This window comes from Macaca fascicularis, chromosome 2, assembly GCF_037993035.2.
Source record: "Macaca fascicularis isolate 582-1 chromosome 2, T2T-MFA8v1.1".
Lineage (NCBI taxonomy): Eukaryota > Metazoa > Chordata > Mammalia > Primates > Cercopithecidae > Macaca > Macaca fascicularis.
This window is the reverse complement of record NC_088376.1, coordinates 108,340,182-108,360,013: the sequence shown is the minus strand read 5'-3', so window position 1 is coordinate 108,360,013 and position 19,832 is coordinate 108,340,182. Positions and strand designations below refer to the sequence as shown.

The window sequence follows — 19,832 nt, the reverse complement described above, 5'->3', positions numbered from 1 at the left end:
GTTAGGCTTCATGGAGTCTTGCTCTCCCTCTTCTCCAGATTTTCAGAGCAAACCAAGTGCTGACCTCGAAGACAGTTTTTTCAATACATCTGCACAGGAGTTCAGCAAAAAACAGGCGAGTCACCATGGTAACTAACCATTTCCACTGAACAGTTGAAAATTCACAGCTGACAATTTAAAGAATAATGCTCCTCAGTTAGGTTATTACATTTCCAACTAGAGGCAGAGGTCAAAACAAAAGAGCTAATTAGGTGGCCTCTCCAACAATGCCTATAACAGAATCATCTGACAGGTCCAAGAGGTAACCAAGCATCCCTCCCAGTAATGTAGTGGACCCCAACTGTCAGCAGATGGGGGTTCCCACTGCTTGGGGTGATAGAGAATGCAACATCCTCAGCTTTGTTCTTCACATTCAGTCTCCAATATTGCTGTGCTTAAAAGGAACAAGGCACCATGTTAGCAAGTTCTAATGAGCACTTCTCCAAATCCATATGCTATTCTCTGCTGCATTCAGAATAAATGAAAATGGAAAAACAGCCTCATTTAAGACATGTCTTTTGCATGAGGAAACTAGAAGTCATATTTCTGTATGGCATTGGTATTTTGAGTTAGTGTCCTACAATTCTAATTCACAGAGTTTTGTAGTGACCACGGGTTATTGAGAACCTTGTGCTTTCTTTGTATATAAGAATGACAGTATTGGATCTAACCCAGAGGCCATTTCAGTCAATACCCATAAAGCAACTCACAGTCCACCATGAAAGGTGACAACTATCCTTCTTATGGTGACTACCACAGGGGAAGAACAACATGACACACCACAAGTAGTCCTTCATGATGCCCTTACCTTTTCAGACCCTACTTACATCCGGTCTCATGCATGCATAAGAATACAAAGGTCACCAAATTGCCATGTGAATGTCCCTAATTTCCTTTAATCATTTCTCTCTGGAGTTTCAGGGAGTGACCCCTCAACTCCAGCACCTTGAAACATGGTAAGCTCAAAGAGCACATTGCACAGAGTGGTCCCAACACGTACAGAACCGATTTTTTGCCCAGGCTCTTGGTGATTTAATAAGCAAGTCCCTACTTTCAATGCTTGGTTTTGACTTGAATCTCTGAACATGGAAAGAGCTAGAAGGCACCTTAAAGACTGCTTGGTCCAACCTGCTCATTGTATTGATGAGAAAACCAAGGCCCAGGAACCAGTTTATCAAGCTTTAGCACCTGCCTTAGTTTATTTTCACTTGGCCTTCCCTGATGGAGGCCAGCCATCTCTTCACTTCTTTTAGATAATCTCTTCTGGACCTCCATTGAAAAATTTAAGAATGTGAAGTCTAGAGTTGGGTGGGAAAGACATGCACCAAAGTTAATAAACCAAAGGTCCATTTACTTATCTGAGATTCCATTCTATCTTTCTGGAGGTCTCATCAGAACTACACAGTTGAAGACACTTTTTTCTCTTTTTTTAGGGGCCACCTCTCTTTTTTGAAGCTTTATCACTGATACAATTATGGATGATTTTTGACCTCTGTGGCAGTGAGTTGAAAGGTCAGCAAACAATGGCCTACAATGACCTCTAGGTGCTATACTTGACTTACAATTGAAGATACCAGCCCATCACCAGCAAAGTGAGTGATGAGGCTCAGTTGCTTCCTGTCTGTACACCCATGGCTCTGAGCCCCTCCTAGAGCTCACCCCCCACAGTGAGGCTCTCTCCTACCCAGAAGCCTTTGGTGTTGCCTGCCAGCATGTAAGGCATTAGTGGGGAGCCTCCAGGCTGACACTCACCTTTGCATAAGCAGTTGTCTTAATAAACCACTGTCTGAGGTACTTCTGTTCCACCTTTGCTCCAGAACGCCATGAACAGCCATGTTCGTCTACCTGCTCATTGGCGAGCACTGTTTGATCCACTGGGTCCCAGTTAACCAGGGCCTGTATAATTCATGAAACAAAATGGCACAATCTGGTGAGTACTTTTTTTTTTGGATACAGAGTGTCATACTGTCACCTGGGCTAGAGTGCAGTGATGATCTCAGCTCATTGCAACCTCTGCCTCCTAGGTTCAAGTGATTCTCCTGCCTCAGCCTCCCGAGTAGCTGGGATTACAGGTGCCTACCATCACACCTGGCTAATTTTTGTATTTTTAGTAGAGATGGGGTTTCACTATGTTGGCCAGGCTGGTCTCAAACGCCTGATCCACCTGTCTTGGCCTCCCAAAGTGCTGAGATTATAGGCGTGAGCCACCGCGTAGGTGAGTACTCATTTAATGAGACCATCCTGAGGTTTCTTACGTGGGAGAAGGCCTGCAAACGCAATGGCTCTGCTCCGTGGAGTACTGCTTGGTAAAGAAACCACGTGCAAGTTGTACAAAGAACACACTGATTTCCTCTGTGCTTCCATCTTATTAGAACAGGCTTGGGAAAGAAGACTTTAAGGATGCGTCTAACTCAACTTTGGTATTTTAATATGAAAGGATGAACTTTCAGGATGGAAAATCTTAGCAAGCAGAATAAAAAAAGAAGAAAAAATGGTACCTATTTAAAATTTAAGGCCGGGCGCAGTGGCTCAAGCCTGTAATCCCAGCACTTTGGGAGGCCGAGGTGGGCGGATCACGAGGTCAGGAGATCGAGACCATCCTGGCTAACACAGTGAAACCCCGTCTCTACTAAAAAATACAAAAAACTAGCCGGCCGAGGTGGCGGGCGCCTGTAGTCCCAGCTACTTGGGAGGCTGAGACAGAAGAATGGCGTAAACCTGGGAGGCGGAGCTTGCAGTGAGCTGAGATCCAGCCACTGCACTCCAGCCTGGGCGACAGAGCGAGATTCTGTCTCAAAAAATAAATAAATAAATAAATAAATAAATAAATAAATAAATAAATAAAATTTAAACAGAATAGGATTATTTTAGGGAAATAAATCTTCAGTGTACAACTTGATAAATTTTTACAGTTATATACTCATGTAACCATCACTCATTTCAAGATAAAGTACATTTCCAGCACCCTAGAAAACTCTGTTGTGCCTTCTACCAATCAATACCTGCCCCCACAATGGTAGCTCTTCTGAGCTCTGTCTCCATGGATTCATTCAGCTGATAGAACACATAAAACATGTAGTCTTAACTATTATGAAGATTCATTCTCTCCATAGAGTTCTAGTTAGTGTTTATCTTCATTTAAAATAAGTACCTCTGTCATCTACATTCACACCTTTATGACATTCAGGTACCACTTGGTACAAAGAAGGGAATGAGTACAGAGAGATGTGTTGGGGACTTAAAATATCCTGACTTCATATACATTTTTTTTGTAATTTTTTTTTCTTTGAGACAGAGTTTTGCTCTTATTGCCCAGGTTGGAGTGCAATGGTTGCGATCTTGGCTCACTGTAACCTCCACCTCCTGGGTTCAAGCGATTTTCCTGCCTCAGCCTCTCGAGTAGCTGGGATTACAGGCATGTGCCACCAAGTCCAGCTAATTTTGTATTTTTAGGAGAGATGGGATTTCACCGTGTTGGTCAGGCTGGTCTCGAACTCCTGACCTTAGGTGATCCACCCACCTTGGCCTCCCAAACTGTTGGGATTACAGGCATGAGCCACCATGCCTGGCTGTAAAAATTTTAATAAGCAATTCTAATAAGAGATTGTGTTCACTATTACCCATTTGCCCCTCCAGACGCTCTTCCTGCTCTGTTCTGTGGCCCAAGAAGTTGACCTCTGCGACCTGCATTCCCTTGGACTCTTGCCTTCCGGCTGGGTTCGATCAACGACAGGCACACTGGCTGCTTCCTGGCCACGCGCTGGCAGCGGTCACGTGCCTCTACTGAAGGTCATCACCTCTGTTGGGCAGGTCTCCCCTGCTGCTACAGCTACTGCTCTCCCATGTTCCACGAACTGCTCCCTAACGTTGCCCCTGCAGCCTAGAGGTGGCAAAGGCATCCTTCTGCTGCCAGGGTCAAATGCATCGCCATCTCTTCTGAGTTTCCCTGAACTCCACACAAATAGTCCTTTATCAAATTTTCTTCAATGACTCCTTTCAGGTGTGCTCTCTCTTTCTTGCTGGGACCCTGACTGATCCAGAGATATGTCTAAAAGTTACATAAAAAGTAGGGGTGAGGGGAGGCTAACCCATCTGTGGGTTGTAATTTGTGGGCTGTAATTTTACAACTAGAAGCAGTACCCCCATTGAAAAATTTAACTATGTGAAGTCCAGAGTTGGGTGGGAAAGACATGCATTTGTTTCCCTTCTAAGATAGGGTTCCCAAAAGCCTTAACTTAGTAAGTGCATAGAGACAAAATATGGGACACAAGTCCCTTAGACCTAAAAACTTTAATAAACCAAAGGTCCATTTCCTTATCCATTATTCCTGCCTGTGTTAGGGGGTTGGAGAGAAGGGCACCACTTAATTATTTCTTCTTTTTCTTGAGACAGGGTTTCACTCTGTCACCCAGGCAGAAGTACAGTGGCACAATCTCGGCTCACTGCAACCTCCACCTCCTGGGTTCAAGCGATTCTCCTGCCTCAGCCTTCCAAGTAGCAGGAACTCTAGGTGCCCACCACCAACCCCAGCTAATTTTTGTATTTTTAGTAAAGACAAGGTTTCACCTTGTTGGCCAGGCTGGTCTCGAACTCCTGACCTCAGGTGATCTGCCTGCCTTGGTCTCCCAAAGTGCTGGGATTACAGGCATGAGTCACCATACCCAGTCTTAATTATTTCTTTTTAAAAAATTATTAATTGAAAAATCATAATTGTATTTATGGAATACAGTGTGATATTTTGATATATGTACACAATGTAGAATAATTAAGCTAATAAAACATTTTTTGTGGTGATAAATTTACTCTTTCAGTTATCTTGAAATACACAAAACATTATGACTGACTAGAGTCACCCTCCTGTGCAGATCTCAAAACGTGACCGACTACAGTCACCCTCCTGTGCAGATCTCAAAACATATTCCTGTGTCTAGTGGAAACTTTGTACTCCTGACAGGACTTCCCATTCCCTTGCTCCACCCCTACCCCTCCAGCCTCTGGTAACTATCATTCTACTCTCTACTTCTATGAATTCACCGTTTTTTAGGATTCCACATATAAGTGAGATCACATGGTATTTGCCTTTCTGTGCCTGGATTATTTCACTTAGCATAATGTCTTCTAGATTCATCCCTGTCATTACCAAATGACAGAATTTTATTGTTTTTTGAAGCTGAATACTATTCCATTGTGTATATACTCCACATTTTCCTAATTCATTCGTCCGTTGATGGACACTTAGGTTGATTCCACATCTTGGCTACTGTGAATAGTACTGCAGTTAACATGGGTGTACAGATATCCCTCCGACACACTGATTTCAATTCCTTTGGATATACTCCCAGAGGTGGGATTGCTGGATCATATCGTAGTTCTATTTTTCATTTTCTGAGGAACCTCCATACTGTTTTCCATAATGGCTATAGCAATTTACATTTCTACCCACAGTGTACACAGGTTCTGGAAAGGTTCCACTTAAAAAACAGGTAGAAAGGACCAAGTACTGCTTAGGAATGTAGACAGTTCATTCAAGAGGCATCTCCCCACTCCAGACAACCCACGCACAACTAAAACTGTATGAAATATATTTAAAAAAAGTAGAAAAAGAGCACCCCATATCCCTCCACCTCTGTCTCTTGTCCCTGGCAAACCTCAGAGGATTTGGAAGAAGTGAACACTTGGTACTGCAGATTGCAAGAACAAATAGGACTGTATTTTCTTATCGACATTTCCCACATGGCCTGGCATCTCTCAGGTTCTAGGTCACAAAATACAATGAGGAAGGTGTGTTCCTAAGAGGTTTGCACATCATAATAAAACCCAGGCATCGAATGAAAGACAAAACAAAACAAAAACAAAAAAAGCAAAACACAAAGGCAATTTCTCCCTCTAGTGAAAGACTTGGGGGAAAGGGGAAAAACACCAAAAGAAACAGTGTCTCAAAAGATGCATCAGCTGTGAGAATCCACAGGATTTCTTTCTAGAACTCTAATCCACCTCAGCCACAGAGTTGCAGATTCAGGCTCAGACTTTCCAAGAGCGGTTAAATTAGGAGTCATCAAAATCCAGGGCCCTGGGGCTCAGGGAGCACAGCACCTGTAACTCCTTCAAGCCCTGGAGTTGCTTCCTAAATCCCTTTGCTCAGGTCTCCTCTCTTGGACAACTGTCTCTGTCAATAGCTTCCCTCATCCAGCAATCCTGGATTTCCACATTTTGAACATTTACTTGGATGAACATGCTGATTTTTAAGCAAGCACAGCCTTATGAATAGGATATAATTTCTGGGCAACTTCACTGACTCTATTCATTTCCCTGGTTGGCATTTATGTTATCTATCACCTACTGAAGCCAATTCCATGTTCCTTTGTAGTTAACTAGCCTTATTTGTAAAATAAAGTCAAGCCTGTATTGAAATGAACCTTAAATTAACACTGAAATCATTAAAACACTTGCAAACACACTGAGCTCTGGGTAGATTTTACCCACTGCTTCCCTCGCAATAGTTATCTGGGAATATCACAGAATTGGACATTCCAAAGAAGGTAATTTCCCTGCTTATTAAAGGGTTAAACATTAGGACTAATATTTTTTGCTTGAGTGATTTGTGGGAAGCTTTTAGGAAGCAATTTAGAAATGCACCTCATAACACAATTACAAACACAAAGGAGCCATGTTCATAAAGGGTCAAATCTGCACAGTGATTAGTCAGAGCAGGGATTTTTGTCTCTTCTCTCTACTCTTCTTTGCCATTACACTCTTGGAGTTGTAGGTGACTTTGGGCTCCCTTGGGGATTATGTGGGCAGTATTCTCCTAATTTTGTGTTTATCAGCTTTCCTATCTGTGACACAGCAGCTGTGGGGCTTGCTGCCCCAGCCAGCCCTACTGTTTCAAACCCTCACGCCTCTTATCTCATTTTTACCATTTCTCCTCTTCCCTCAGATCCTCCTTGCCTTGCCTCCCTGCCTCGCCCTTCACACAGGTGCCTGTCCCTTCTAGATCACACCCACCATCAGCATGCTTTTGTCTCTTGGCCAGCATATCACTCCTCAGGCCCTTGTCTACTCTCCATTGTTTTCCCCACCTCTCTCCTCAAGCTCTGCTTTTCTTTTCTTTCTTTTCTATTCTTTCTTTCTTTCTTTCTTTTTAATACTATCAAATACCTTTTCTGAATATACTGTCAGCTTCAGGTTCCAGAAGGCTAGTAAAATATATATTTTAGGGTACTGATTTTTTTCAAGGTCTATTAGCTTCCTTCTTGACAAAGCATGCTTAACTAAGGAACATCACATAGGTCTTATAAAGTAGCACTCAAAATCAATCTTGCTCCATTCCATCCAGAATGGGCCTGAATTTGGACTAAGTCCAGGGGGAGCCCACAAAGCTACCGTTTGTTACTGTCACTACATTCCAAAGCCACAAGGAGGCACAGTGGAAGAGGTGCCAGTATGTAGCAATTCTTTCAGTATGCTTCCTGAAGCCAAGGCCACACTGCAAACTTAGCTTTACCTAGTGGGTAAATTAGCACCATCACTAGCTGCTATTAAATTCATGTAGACAGCTAAAGACAGACTCATAAATTAGGGGACTCTCTATCATTCCCTAGAATGTCCAAGCATAATAAACCATTATTCTTTCTAATAACTATATCCACCATCCAAGGCTAAATACCAGCACAAGACTGATAATCAACGAGTACCATACAGGAAAAAGAACTTTGAAGAGAGATCAACAGGACTCCAGATAAGCAACTCCAGACAAAAAATGCACAAGGAACTAGAAAAGCAAGAACAAACCAAACCCAAAATTAGTAGAAGGAACGAAATAATAAAGATCAGAGTAGAAGTAAGTGAAATTGAGACTGAAAAAAAAAAAGACCAACAAAATAAAAAATTTGGTTTTTGAAAAGTCACAAAATCAACAAATTTTTACCTAGACTAGGAAAAAAAGAGCCAAATAAATAAAATCAGACAGAAAAAAGAAACATTACAACTTTTACCACAGAAATACAAAGGATCATTAGAGACTATCATGAACAACTATACATCAACAAATGGGAAAACCTAGAAGAAATGGATAAATTCCTGACACACACACAACCTACCAAGATCGAACCATGAAGTGATCAAAAACCTGAATAGAACAAGTAATGAGTTCACAGCAGTAATATAAAGTCTTCCATCAAAGAAAAGACCAGGACCTGATGGATTCACTGCTGAATTCTAACTAATACCCATTCTTCTCAAACTCTTCTAGAAAGAGGTAATTCTTCCAGACTCATTCTATAAAGCCAGCATTACCCTGATATCTAAACCAGACAAAGACATAACAAAAAAGAAAGCTATAGGCCAATATCCCTAATAAATAGAGATGCAAAAATCCTCAACAAAATAGTAGTAAACAGAATTCAACAACACATTAAAAAGATCATTCACCGTGATCAACAGGGATTCATCTCAGGGATGCAAGGATGGTTCAACATACACAAATAAACAAATGTCATGTCATATGACAAAACCAAGGACCAAAACACATAATTTCCATAGATGCTAAAAAAGCATTCAATAAAATTCAACATACTTCGTGATAAAAATAAAAATAAAACACCTCAACAAATCAGGTATAGTAGGAACGTACCTCAACACAATAAAGGCCATATATGACAAGCCTATAGCTAATATCACACTGAATGGGAAAAAATTGAAAGCCTTTCCACTAAGATCTGGAATAAGACAAGGATTACCACTTTCAACACTTTTATTCAACATAGTACTGGAAGTCCTAGCCAGGGCAAGGAGGCAAGAGAAAGAAATAAAGGGCAACTAAACTCGAAAGGAAGAAGTCAAATTATTCTTGTTTGTAGACAACATGATTTTATATTTAGAAAAACCTAAAGATTCTAACCAAAAAACTTAGACTCAATAAATAAATTTAGTAAAGTTGCAGGATACAAAATCAACACACAGAAATCAGCAGCATTTCTATATGTGAACAATGATCAATCTGAAAAAGAAATCAAGCAAGTAATCCTATTTATAAGAATTACAAATAAAATACCTAGGAATAAATTTAAGCTAGGTGAAATATCTCTAAGGAAAACTATAAAACATTGATGATAGAAATTGAAAAGGACACACAAAAAGTGGAAAAATATACTATGTTCATGAACTGGAAGAATTAATATTGTTAAAATGCACATACTACACAAAGTGATGCACAGATTCAATGCAATCCCTATCAAAATACCAGTGACATTCTTTACAGAAATAGAAAAACAACCCTAAAATCTGTATGGAACCACAAAAGACCCTGAATAGCCAAAGCAATCCTGAGCAAAAACAGAACAAAGCTGAAAGCATCACACTACCTGATTTCAAATTATACTAAAAAACTATAGTAACCCAAACAGCATGGTACTGGCATAAAAGGAGACACATAGACCAATGAAATGAAACAGAGAACTCCGATATAAATCCATGCACTTATACAGTCAACTCATTTTTGACAAAGGTTCTAAGAACATACACTGGGGAAAAGATAGTCTCTTTAATAAATGTTGCTGGGAAAACTGGATATCCATATACAGAGGAATGAAACTAAATCCCCATTTTTTACCACATAAAAAAATAAACTCAAAATAGATTAAAGACTTAAATGTAAGACCAAAAACTATGAAACTACTAGAACAAAACATTAGGGAAATGCTACAGGACATTGGATTGGGCGAATATTTTTTTGGGATAAGACCACAAAAGCACAAGCAGTAAAAGCAAAAATAGACAAATGGGATTACATCAAGCAAAAAAGCTTCTGCATAGCAAAGGAAACAATAAACAAAATGAAGAGATAGCCTACAGAAGGGGAAAAACATTTGCAAATTATTCATCTGATGAGGGATTAATAACCAGAATATATAAAGAATCCAAACAACTCAATAGCAAAAAACAAAAATCCAAACACTCCAATTAGCAAGTGGGCAAAAGACCTGTATAGACATTTCTCAAAAGAAGACATACAAATGGCTAAAAAGTATATGAAAAAAAAAAAAAAGTTTAACATCATTAATCATCAGGGAAGTGCAAATCAAAACCACAATGAAACATAATTTCACTCAGTTAAAATGGCTTCTATTAAAAGACGGAGTAATGGATGTTGGTGAGGATATGGAGAAAGGGGAACCCTCATACACTGTATGAAAAACAGTAAGGAGGTTCCTCGTAAAATTAAAAATAAAACTAACATATGATTCAGCAATCCCACTGCTGGGTATATATCCAAAGGAACTGAAATCAGTATTATCGAAGAGATACCTGCACTCCTGTGCTTATTGTGGCACTATTCACAATAGACAAGATATCCAATCAACCCAAGTGTCCATCAGTGGATTAATGGATTTTAAAAATGTGGTATATACACACTATGGAATATTATTCATCCATAAAAAAGAATAAAATCCTCTCATTTACATTAACATGAATGGAACTGGAGGTTACCATGTGACATAAGTCAGGCACAGAAAGACAAATATCAAATGTTCTCACTTATATGTGAGAGCTTAAAAAAGTGGATCTCATGGAGGTAGAGTGTAGAATAGTGGCGGCCAGGGACTAGGAAAGGAAGGGGAGAGAGGGGGGATAAAAAGACAGTGGTTAATGGGTACAAAAACACGGTTAGATAAAAGGAATAAGTTCTAGCATTTGATAATATAGTAGGGAAATTATAGTTAAAAATAATTTATTGTATGTTTCAAAATATTTAGAAGAAATCTAATTATTTCCAACACAAAGAAAAGATAAATGTTTGAGGTGATGGATATCCCAATTACCCTGATTTGATCATGACACATTGTATACATGTATCAAATATCACATGTAAAATATGTACAACTATGATGTATTAATAAAAAAAAAAAAAACCCACAACAACAAAACTCTCTAAAACTACATCGACAGAATAGAACTTTTTAAAAAAGAGTTTTAAGAAAATGTTTTTCAAAAGGTGAAATTAATGTTCTACCAAGTAGAGGTCTTTATGTTCATATTTGCAGCTGAAAATACTTTGTTTTGTGAAAGCAACAGCAGATTCTTTTTGCAACAGAACTGAACATTTGGTGGACAGTGCTTGTTAAGAACAAAAGACCTAAACACTCCAGCTATGTTTAGTAATGCTCTGCTCAAATACCATTCCTAAATGCTCATTTACCTGAGTTATTTTGGTTAAATATGCTTTACAAAGTATATTTCTAAAGTCGGTTAACTTTATAAAGTTTATTCCAAAAATTTGTATTTTGAAATAAACCACAGAAATAGAAGGCTAATAGCAATGTTTTCTGTTTCAAGGCCAATTTGAAAATAGCTATCCAATAAAAGGAGATTGCTGTGGTCTGAATGTGTCCCCCAAAGTTCATGTGTTGGAAACTTAATCCCTAATGCAACAGTGTTAAGAGGTGTGACATTTCAGAGGTGATTAGGTCATAAGGCCTCTGCTCTCATGAATAAATTGATGTTGCTATCACGAGTGTAGGTTAGTTATCAAGAGTGGGCTTGTTATAAAAGTGAGTTCAGCTGGGCATGGTGGCTCACGCCTGTAATCTCAGCACTTTGGGAGGCCGAGGCGGGCAGATCACCTGAGGTTGGGAGTTCGAGACTAGTCTGACCAACATGGAGAAACCCTGTCTCTACTAAAAATACAAAAATTAGCTGGGCGTGGTGGTGCATGCCTGTAATCCCAGCTACTCAGGAGGCTGCGGCAGGAGAATTGCTTGAACCTGGGAGGCAGAGGTTACAGTAAGCCGAGATCACACCATTGCACTCCAGCCTGGGCAACAACAGCAAGACTCTGTCTCAAATTAAAAAAAACCCACAAAAACAAAAAAACAAAAAAAAACAGTGAGTTCGGCTCCCCCTTGCTCCCTCCCTCACTCTCACTCTCTCTTGCCCTCTCACCTTCCACTGTAGGATGATGCAGCAAGAAGGCCTTTGCCAGAGGCCGGCACCTTGATATTGGACTTCCCAGCCTCCAGAACTATGAGGAAATACATTTCTGTTGTTTATAAATTACCCAGTCTCAAGTATTCTATTGTAGCAGCACAAACCAACTAAGACAGAGAGCTACCTGGAAAAAAACCAAGACTAAATCCTGCCCAAGCAGCAGTGTGGGGGTGGAGGCAACCTAGCAGGCCCTCCCAGCCAGAGCTGACTGGGAGCAGCCTAGTGTGGATTTCTCCATCTGGTCATGTGTTTTGGTCTTTCCCTCATAAACACCATCTCTTTTTAGTCAAAAAGCCAATATTTGTTAAAGAATAGAACACTATTTTTTACCTCAGTTCTTTCCTCTCCCTTTTGCCTTACCCCAGTAGGCTGATGGGCTCAAAGGATCCTCTTGTCTCACCATCTTGATACTTGAGTAACTGGGACTAATTTTTTCCTACTTTTTGTAGAGACAGGGTCTCACTGTGTTGCCCAGGCTGGTCTTGAACTCCTGGCCTCCAGCAATCCTCCTGTGTGAATCTCCCAAAGTTCTGGGATTACAGATGTGAGCCACTGTGCCCAGCTCTGACTTTTTAAACACTATTTAATTTTAATTATTTTAAACTTAAATTCACATGTGGCTAGTGGCTATCATCCTGGACAGTTCTATGTCACACTATGATGCCCTTGGCTCATCTCCTACCATTCCAAGTCTTATCTACCATTATTGAGCTCCCACCATAACAAACACTTCCATTTCTCAGGAGACCACTGTGATCGCTGTTCTTTAACTATTACCTTTAATCTTTCCAAGAACCCTGTATCTTCATCCATTTTCTGCTACTGTAACAGAATAACACAGACTGGATAATTTATTAATAGACGTTTACTTGGCTGATTCTGGAGGTCAGGAAGTCCAAGAGCATGGTGCCAACATCTGCAAGGGCCTCTGTGCTGCATTATCCCATGGCAGTAAGTAGAACAGCAAGTAAGTGTATGACACACACACACAGAGAATTTGGCTGAACTCATCCTTTTATTGGGAGCTCATTCCCACAATAATAACACTAATCCATTTATTAGGACAGGGCTCTCATGACCCACTGACTTCTTAAAGGTTCCTCTTCTTAAACCCATCACGATGGCAATTAAATTTCAACATGAGTTTTGGAGGGGACATCCAAACCATAGTACCCCACAAGGAAAATGTGCCCACTCCCATTCAGCAGATACAAAACCATGTTTCCTAGAGGTTAAGTTACCCAGCTGGTCACACAGCTGGGAGAGGGAGCTAAGCTAGGATTTGAGAAGCTGTATTCTTTCTTCTTACACCCCCTCCTTGATCTCATTACAGGAACCAGAGAGCAGGTTATGTGGTAAGAATTCAAGGGTGAAAGAAGCCCAGACCCTGTCTTGATGACACTAAACTGAACTAGGAAGTAGTCACTTTCTGGGTCTGCTGTGACTGAATTTATGAACTTGAGGTAGCGTTCATTTAACTGCTACTGTGCAAACAGGGTTTACTTGCTTCTTATTTAACAATGACGTGTCCTAAAGATATTCACTAAATTTTAAAAGTGCAGCTAATTTTAACTTACCTCCTTTTGATAGGCCAGCCCAGCCTCATACAGTTTAACAAAGAGATACTGAGTCCACTTGTAGTAATCTGGCAAGCACGTAGTTATTTCCTGCCAACAAAGAAGAAAAATAATGTACAGGCCATTATAAACATCCCCGCTGCCATGCATGCATCAGTCTTGCAACTGAATTTTGAAAAGTAATGAAATCACAAAAATATTTATCAGCTCAAAATATTTTCACCAATTGTAAAGTAAGGAGAGCTGCAATTTATTCTGGAAAGATATGTTATTGAAATGCCACCTACACCTTTCTGAGGGCATGTTCAATGAGAAACTCAACGTCAAGTCTTTTGCACACCTCCTGCCCACTCATCTATGGCACTAACAAGTGAATTACGTTGTACAAAATTGGGTATTAATATTTTTGTCACACAAACATACACGGGGGCCCTGATGCTTATGCACAAACGTAGTTCATTTTGAAAGCAATCACAAAATTCAAGAGGAATATTTGCCTGCCTCAGTATGATCCTCATTTGAAAATATATCTTGTGTTTCCACACATAACTGGGGCTTTGTGGCTCCTTTAGACTCCGTCTATTCCACTTATTCCATTATGTGAATCGGGCCGTTGTCTACTTAGGAAGAACAATTAAAAACATTAAACTTAGTAAGAAACCACTTGGTTTATATTTCCAAGTCTAAATCAAAGGTTCCCCAAATTTACTTTCTGTCCTAAAAACACATTTGTTATAGAATTCTGAAAAACACAATTTATGGTTGATAAAGTCAAATAAACACAAAACCTCTACACTGTCACGTTTCTTTTCTAGTGCTCTTTAAATGTTTCAGATGATTCCGTTTGTAACAGACTTTATTTTTAAGAGACAGAAGTCTTGCTCTGTCGCCAAGGCTGAAGTGCAGTGGTATGATCATGCCTCACTGTAGTCTCAAAATCCTGGGCTCAAACGACCCTCCCTCCTCAGCCTCCCCAGTAGCGGAGACTACAGGTGTGTGCCACCATGCCTTGTAATAAACTTTTGATAGAAGGCATACTTTTACCAAAAGTGCAAACAACTCAGTCTTCCTTAAGGTGAATAAATGAGACAGCTTCAAACGCAGACTTTGGGCATGTGGTAGGAACTAAGCAAGGTGTCAGGTAAACATCTGTGCTCCCAGTGGGCTGTTTTTCTTATGTAAGATTCCTGAGTCCTTCTTTGTGCTGTTTTATAAAAGTAGCAGAGTAATAACTATTAGAAAACAATTCTTTTAAAGGGAAAATAGGCCGGGCGCGGTGGCTCAAGCCTGTAATCCCAGCACTTTGGGAGGCCGAGACGGGCGGATCACGAGGTCAGGAGTTCGAGACCATCCTGGCTAACACGGTGAAACCCCGTCTCTACTAAAAAATACAAAAAACTAGCCGGGCGAGGTGGTGGGCGCCTGTAGTCCCGGCTACTCGGGAGGCTGAGGCAGGAGAATGGCGTAAAAACCCGGGAGGCGGAGCTTGCAGTGAGCTGAGATCCGGCCACTGCACTCCACCCTGGGCGACATAGCGAGACTCCGTCTCAAAAAAAAAAAAAAAAAAAAGGGAAAATAACTCAACTCTGACTATTGGCTCTACCTTCCCACTTCAAGGCAACTAGTGAACCACCAGCCAGTCAGAGGCTGTGCCCACATTGTAGCTGTCTGCCTAGGCCAGCTTCCACAACACAAGAGCCATAATTTCTGAGGCACACATACGATGCAGCCTGCTCTGGCTTCCAGCTTCACAGATGTCTACAGGGGCGTCATGCACAAAGATCTTCATCAACTCAAGAACCTAACCGGCACTCTGCCAATGGGCTTGCTTCCCCAAACCTCCAAATTCATCCTTATCCATCATCTTTTCCTCCCCAGCTACCCCTCCAGCTAGCATGGCACAGAACTTGTTCTCCTCAGTTTTCTAGACAAGCAACTTAAAAACTTCCATTGTTAACGAAACCCAGGGCAGGAGCTACATTTGGTCTATTTCATTGGCTCATTGTTGTATGCTCAGGTCCCGGCACATTGAGGCACCCAAAATTGTTGTTGAAGGAAGAATAAAGTAGAGATACGAACTATTGCACATTGAATCAAGTTTGATTCCTTCATGTAGGTTTCACAACAAAATTCAAATTATTACATTGTGGTCCCCAAGATGAACTGGGATAGGGGATGTGGGTAAGGGGTGGAGGTAGTATAGAAAAAATATTCCCAAGACTTGGTCATTGTGGATATATCTTTTTATTTTTAAAAAATCTTTACCCACTAGAGGTTTAGAGAAGTGTGTGAAATAATTTTGAGAAAATAATGAGAATTGTTAAATCTAAGGGATAGAGGTTCAATATTTTATTTTCTCTATTTTTCTATTATTTGAGTTGTTCATATCAAAATTCTTTTAGTAAATATGTAACACATTATATATTATATATGTAATATATATACAACATATTTTATATATACACACATATATAAAATATACAAGTATGTGTTTTTTTCTCTAAGCCCGTGAATCTGCTTCCACAGAGTGACAGCAAAAATTACACAGCCATAAAACAGCATTGTTATCTTCATTTAGGTTGATGGTTCTGAAAATCGCTTTTACCTAAAGTAGAAAAAAGAGGATGATCTAGTCAGGAAAAACAATGATCTTCATCCAACCAAGCGTTAGCCTACTTTCAGTCAAACCTGTAACGAAAGGGCATTCTCTTTGGAAGTGTCAGCTCTGAGGTAAAGGGAGGGGTGGGGAATTACAGGCCCCTGCTTTCACCCTGGCTTCCAATATGGGTCTGATCTATTTATTTATGTTACATTTCTGCACATGTCATTTGAAGAAAAAGCAACCTCAACTGCTAAAAGAGTACAGCTTGAAAACCACTGCTCCAGGACCATTATTCCAATCACTGGCGGTTTCATTTCCAGGCATATACACAGCACTCAAAAGTTCCATCGTACTGAAGTGCGTGACTCACCTGCCCAGAGGAGGCTGGGTGTGCCCTGAGGAAGACACTGTGCTCCTGTCCCTTTTATTCCCATCTGCTGCACACAGGGCCCAGCCACCGACTGACCCTCAGTAATGTCCACTCCATGAAGAAATGCCAGAACAGACACTCGCAAGGCTCACCAGGAGCTCAGTCTCACACGGATCATAAATACGGTTGGGAACAGACATCACTTAGAAATACATCTCCTGAAAGTCATAGAGCCCTCTGGAACCTTCCCTGATTTGCTCATTAAAACAAAGCAAAACAAAAACAGCTATTTTGAGTCTTCTAATGCTTTATCTCAATCAAAATAATCAAAGCCATCTTTCTGAAATTAAACTGCTGAAAAGCTTTTATTTTAATCAACTGGCTAGAAATCAAGAGTCTATTTTCTTATTTTCACTGGGAAGTGCCTATTCAAAACCCAGTTCTGTAGACAAGGGTCTTCTTGGGGTCTCAACACCCACAGAGGTGATGTTAATAGTCCTTTCTTCCCTTCTGTAAAGCAAGAGAGCTCAACTGGGAAAATTTTATTACCCAGAGACCATCTGGCACTGACTGGAGACATTTTTGTTTGTCACAACTCAGGTGTGTATGTTGTGTGTGTGCTACTGGCATCTAGTGGATAGAGGCCAAGGATGCTGCTTTAAAAACCTGTAGTGAACAAGACAGTCCCCAGAACAAAATAATCACCCCGTCCCAAATATCAATCAACAGCACCAAGGTGGAGGAACCCCGATCCACGAATTCAGATTTCTTCAGTCTGAGTTATAATCACAGACTGATTAAAGAAGCATCAATCAAACAGCTCTCTGGTGGCCATTCTATACATACTGATAACTTGTTAAACATCAATGGGCAAAAGTGGAAACATGGGGGCGGTTAAGTGAGTTTCCCTTCTCCATCGGGGGTAGCCCCATCTCTGCTGAGCATGACTTGCAGTGCACACAGGAATGCTGCATGATGCGACCACCAAGCCTTCTACCAACTCGGAGACCAACCAGAGGAAGGGACATGTCAAGTCTGGGGTTGCAGGCAGATAAAATTCTGAAACTCTATTATGCATGCATAATGCTATTCACTGGTAATAAGTGGTTGATTTTACTATCTAAATTTTAAATCATTTAATATGCCTCCAAGTAGTTGTCTGACTTGGAAAATCTACATAATAAATTTGTGTAATAAATTTCCTATTTTGAAGTTAGAGATGCATACAGTTTTTCTTGATACATGAGTTTATCCCTTCCCATAAAATAGTTGTTGAACAAATAAATGTTTAAAGATCATCCATGAGAATCTGCCCCACAACACCCAAATTCCAGATGGAACCCTGCCTGCAACTCCAAGGGGGAACCCAGAGTCTGTGGGGTAGGGCTTCCTGTTGCTCACATCTGCCCACAAGCTGTGGGATAGCACCAACTGGTAAGAGTCCTTAGGGAGACCACCAAAGAAGTCAAATAACAAGTTAAAGGCGTTTCCTTCGGCCGTTTTTCCAATAAGCCAACGCCTACGTTAATGCACCATTGTTTTTAATACAAAAGTCAGGCAATTCAAAGTTATAGCTACAAAAGCACTGGCAATTCAGCCACACTCCACATAAATCTACATAAAAGTGTCAACTTTTATATCTTCCTGAGCTCTAGAAAGTGCAATCTAGCTGCCAAGAGACCAAATTTACGAGTCTGGGATTCCAACTAGAATTGTTCCTCTAAGCTGCATTTCTACATTCTATAATACCTGGTTTCTGGCATTAAAAATATTTTGCACATTCACGAGCAACCACAGAGCCCAACACACAACCTGAGTTCTCTGAGAACACAAGTGAGGCTCAAAATACCATCTTTTGAGACCTGCCGCCCATACCTCAATGACTGCACAAATTAACAACTAAGCCAGTCTGGCCAGCAGCTCCTGAGACATAGCGATTCATCAATGATAAAGTCCAAGAAGGTTGAGCCACGGAGGCCTATACTATTCCTGCTATAAAATAACACTTGGTCTGTAAAGGAAGAATCACAGCACTTGGCCACCTTCCATGTACCCCACTGAAGTCTCCTCAGGCTCACACTCCTTGCTCTAGGAAAAGAGCCTGGGAGAGCGTGATCTCAGGAAAGACCCTGAAGTCATCTGACTTGGGTCTAAGTCCTCGCATCACTAGTTTGTGGCCACGCCACATTTCCCTATTAGAAAACAGAAGCAATGAAACACATCTAAGAGGGTTGCTGTGAGGTTAAAAGGCAACAATGTGTGCAAAGCATTAGGCTGGGCTTGCAAGAAAAATCAACAAGTACTGTATCCCTTGGCTTTACTCAGAGCGTGTGATGGGCCGGGTGCGACGGCTCACGCCTGTAATCCCAGCACTTTGGGAGGCCAAGGGGGGCGGATTGCCTAAGGTCAGAAGTTAGAGACCAGCCTATCAACATGGTGAAACCCTGTCTCTACTAGAAATACAAAAAGTAGCCAGGCATGGTGGCATGTGCCGGTAATCCCAGCTACTTGGACGGCTGAGGCAGAAGAATCGCTTGAACCTGGAGATAGAGGTTGCAGTGAGCCAAGATTGTGCCACTGCACTCCAGCCTGGGCAACGCAGCAAGACTCTGTCTAAAAACAAAAAGAGCATGTGATGGCAGGGGTGAGTGAGGCTGGCTTCATTACTATACCACTCAGAGGTGGGCTGATAGAGCCATCAGCCTACTGGGGTAAGGCACAAGGGAGAGGAAAGAACTGGGGTAAAAAACAGTGCTCTACTCCTTAACAAATACTGGCTTTTCGACTAAAAAGAGATGGTGTTTATTAGGGAAAGACCAAAACACATGACCAGATGGAGAAATCCACACTAGGCTGCTCCCAGTCAGCTCTGGCCGGGAGGGCCTGCTAGGTTGCCTCCACCCCCACACTGCTGCTTGGGCAGGATTTAGTCTTGGTTTCTCGGTCCACTTGCATCTTTGGCAGTGATTGGCCCTAGATTTCAGAACAGCTCATTCAAAGCCGTCACGTATTTCATTGGCATCACAACCTCATGATATTTAGGTTAGCTACCAGGAATTTAACAAAACAAAACAAAACAAAAAACCTGAGGCAACATGTTTATCAAGTCAATCATCCGGCGGCCCTGTAAGCACATCAGAAAGGTGAGTGGCCACTGCACATCACAGTTTCCAGCAACAAGGCATCACTTCACCTCCCCAAGTCTCACTGTGAGCCTCCTGCCTTCAAAACAATGAGTCTTGGAAACGGGAGAGCTGTT

The 19,832-nt window shown here is 41.1% G+C and overlaps 1 protein-coding gene across 4 annotated transcripts in view; it reads right to left on the bottom strand.

The window, feature by feature from the left end:
- Positions 1 to 19,832, bottom strand: part of LARS2 (leucyl-tRNA synthetase 2, mitochondrial) — a 170,197-nt gene that overhangs the window by 97,372 nt on the left and 52,993 nt on the right. For all 4 annotated transcript variants that reach the window (XM_005546878.5, XM_005546879.5, XM_005546877.5 and 1 more), the window contains 2 exons: positions 13,602 to 13,691; positions 1,792 to 1,935 (listed from right to left, as the gene is read on the bottom strand). In XM_005546878.5, the coding sequence (XP_005546935.3) occupies positions 1,792 to 1,935; positions 13,602 to 13,691 (234 nt within the window). The remainder of the gene's footprint in view (positions 1 to 1,791; positions 1,936 to 13,601; positions 13,692 to 19,832) is intronic.